At 38.2% G+C, this 1,737-nt stretch overlaps 1 protein-coding gene across 1 annotated transcript; it reads left to right on the top strand.

The window, feature by feature from the left end:
- Positions 1-502: 502 nt before the first annotated feature.
- Positions 503-1,459, top strand: LOC100957084 (olfactory receptor 140-like; the record flags this gene model as incomplete). The annotated part of the gene is made up of 1 exon (XM_012813131.2): positions 503-1,459. A coding segment is annotated over one exon (957 nt), but the record flags the coding sequence as incomplete, so codon positions are not given.
- Between the last annotated feature and the right edge of the window lie 278 nt (positions 1,460-1,737).

Here is a 1,737-nt window from a genome sequence, read left to right as displayed (position 1 = left end):
GATATAAAATCCATAGAATTATATAACCCTAGAGTGGTACGGACAACACATAGATTGAAGATACCTCGTGATTTTTATCTTACATTTAAAAGTCTTTTACATTATTTTTTTTTCTGGCAAAAGGTAAATATTTTTGGCCATTATATATCAAAAGAAGTATAGATAATTTTAAATAAAATATATTCATATTAAAAGAACAAAATAATTATGTCTAATTACAATTGACTGTGAAACAAAGATGGGAGTTTATGTATGGTGGTAGCCTCCATATAGTTAAAACTCCACAAATACCTTTTGACTTACCCAAAACTTAACTGCCGATAGCCAACACTTTTGATAAAATAGAAAGAGTAGCATGTTTCTTCTTTTCTAACAAACCATCAAAGAAAATAGCTGATACACTTATCATCAAAATATGTTTGGCTTATCTGAAAATCCAAAATAGATAGTGGTCATCACGTTTGCTATTAAGAATCTTATTTTTACAGGGTAATCTACCACTTATGAATTTGTCATCAACACTGAAATAAAAGAAGATGAAATGAATGTGACTGAATTCATACTAACGGGGCTCACACAAAATCCTCAGATGGAGAGAATTCTATTTTTGGTGTTACTTGTCATCTACCTCGTCACTGTCCTGGGAAACCTGCTCCTTGTGCTGACCATAGTCTGTAGCCAGACCTTGGACTCCCCGATGTGTTTCTTCCTGGCTTTCTTATCTTTGATAGATGCCTGCTATTCCTCCTCCATACTCCCTAAAATGCTGGCGGATTTGCTCTCTGACACAAAAGCCATCTCCCTCAATGGCTGCCTGACACAGCTCTTTATTGAACATTTCTTAGGTGGCTCAGAGATTATCCTACTTCTGGTCATGGCCTATGACCGCTACGTGGCCATCTGTAGACCTCTGCACTATGTGACCCTCATGAGCCACCGCATCTGCTGCATTCTGGTGGGGGTATGCTGGACCGTGGGCTTCCTCCACTCTATTGGGCAGATTCTAGTGACATTATGGCTCCCATTCTGTGGCTCCAACATCTTGAATCACTTCATGTGTGACATTTTCCCCCTGCTGCAACTGGCCTGCACTGACACTTTTTTTGTGGGTCTCTTTCTTGCTGCCAATGGTGGAGTGACCTCTATGATCACCTTCATAACATTGTTGATATCCTATGTGGTCATCCTGTGCTCCTTGAAGACTCACAGCTCTGTGGGGAGGAAAAAGGCCCTTTCTACCTGTGGCTCCCACATCACAGTGGTCTTTTTATTCTTTGTGCCCTGTATTTTTATGTACCTGAGACCAGTAGCCACCTTTCCGATGGACAAAGCCGTAGCAGTGTTTTATACGCTTGTCACTCCCATGTTAAATCCAATTATCTACACAGTGAGGAATGTGGAGGTGAAAAATGCTATTAGAATGCTATTAAACAGGAATGCCATTTCACATAATAAATGATCTAATATGAAGAATGTGTTTGCATCATGATCTTTACAATTTTATCTTTCATTACAGCCTTCTTCATACCTCTCAACTCCCCTGCACTTTCGTAAGGCAGGTATCATTATGATTATTCCTATTTTACAGATAAAGAACATAAAGTTTCAGATCTGAATTTGTCTAGAGTCAAATCATAGTTCTTTCAAACATACCAAAAGGTCTTTGAAGAAAAAGACAGCATTTAGATGAGACCTCTCTTATTTTGCCACAAATAAAAAACAATTCCTTTTCTAATT

Source organism: Otolemur garnettii, unplaced genomic scaffold, assembly GCF_000181295.1.
Source record: "Otolemur garnettii isolate 467f Iridium unplaced genomic scaffold, OtoGar3 scaffold00247, whole genome shotgun sequence".
NCBI lineage: Eukaryota > Metazoa > Chordata > Mammalia > Primates > Galagidae > Otolemur > Otolemur garnettii.
The sequence above is the reverse complement of the archived record's forward strand: the minus strand, read 5'-3'. Positions and strand labels throughout refer to the sequence as shown.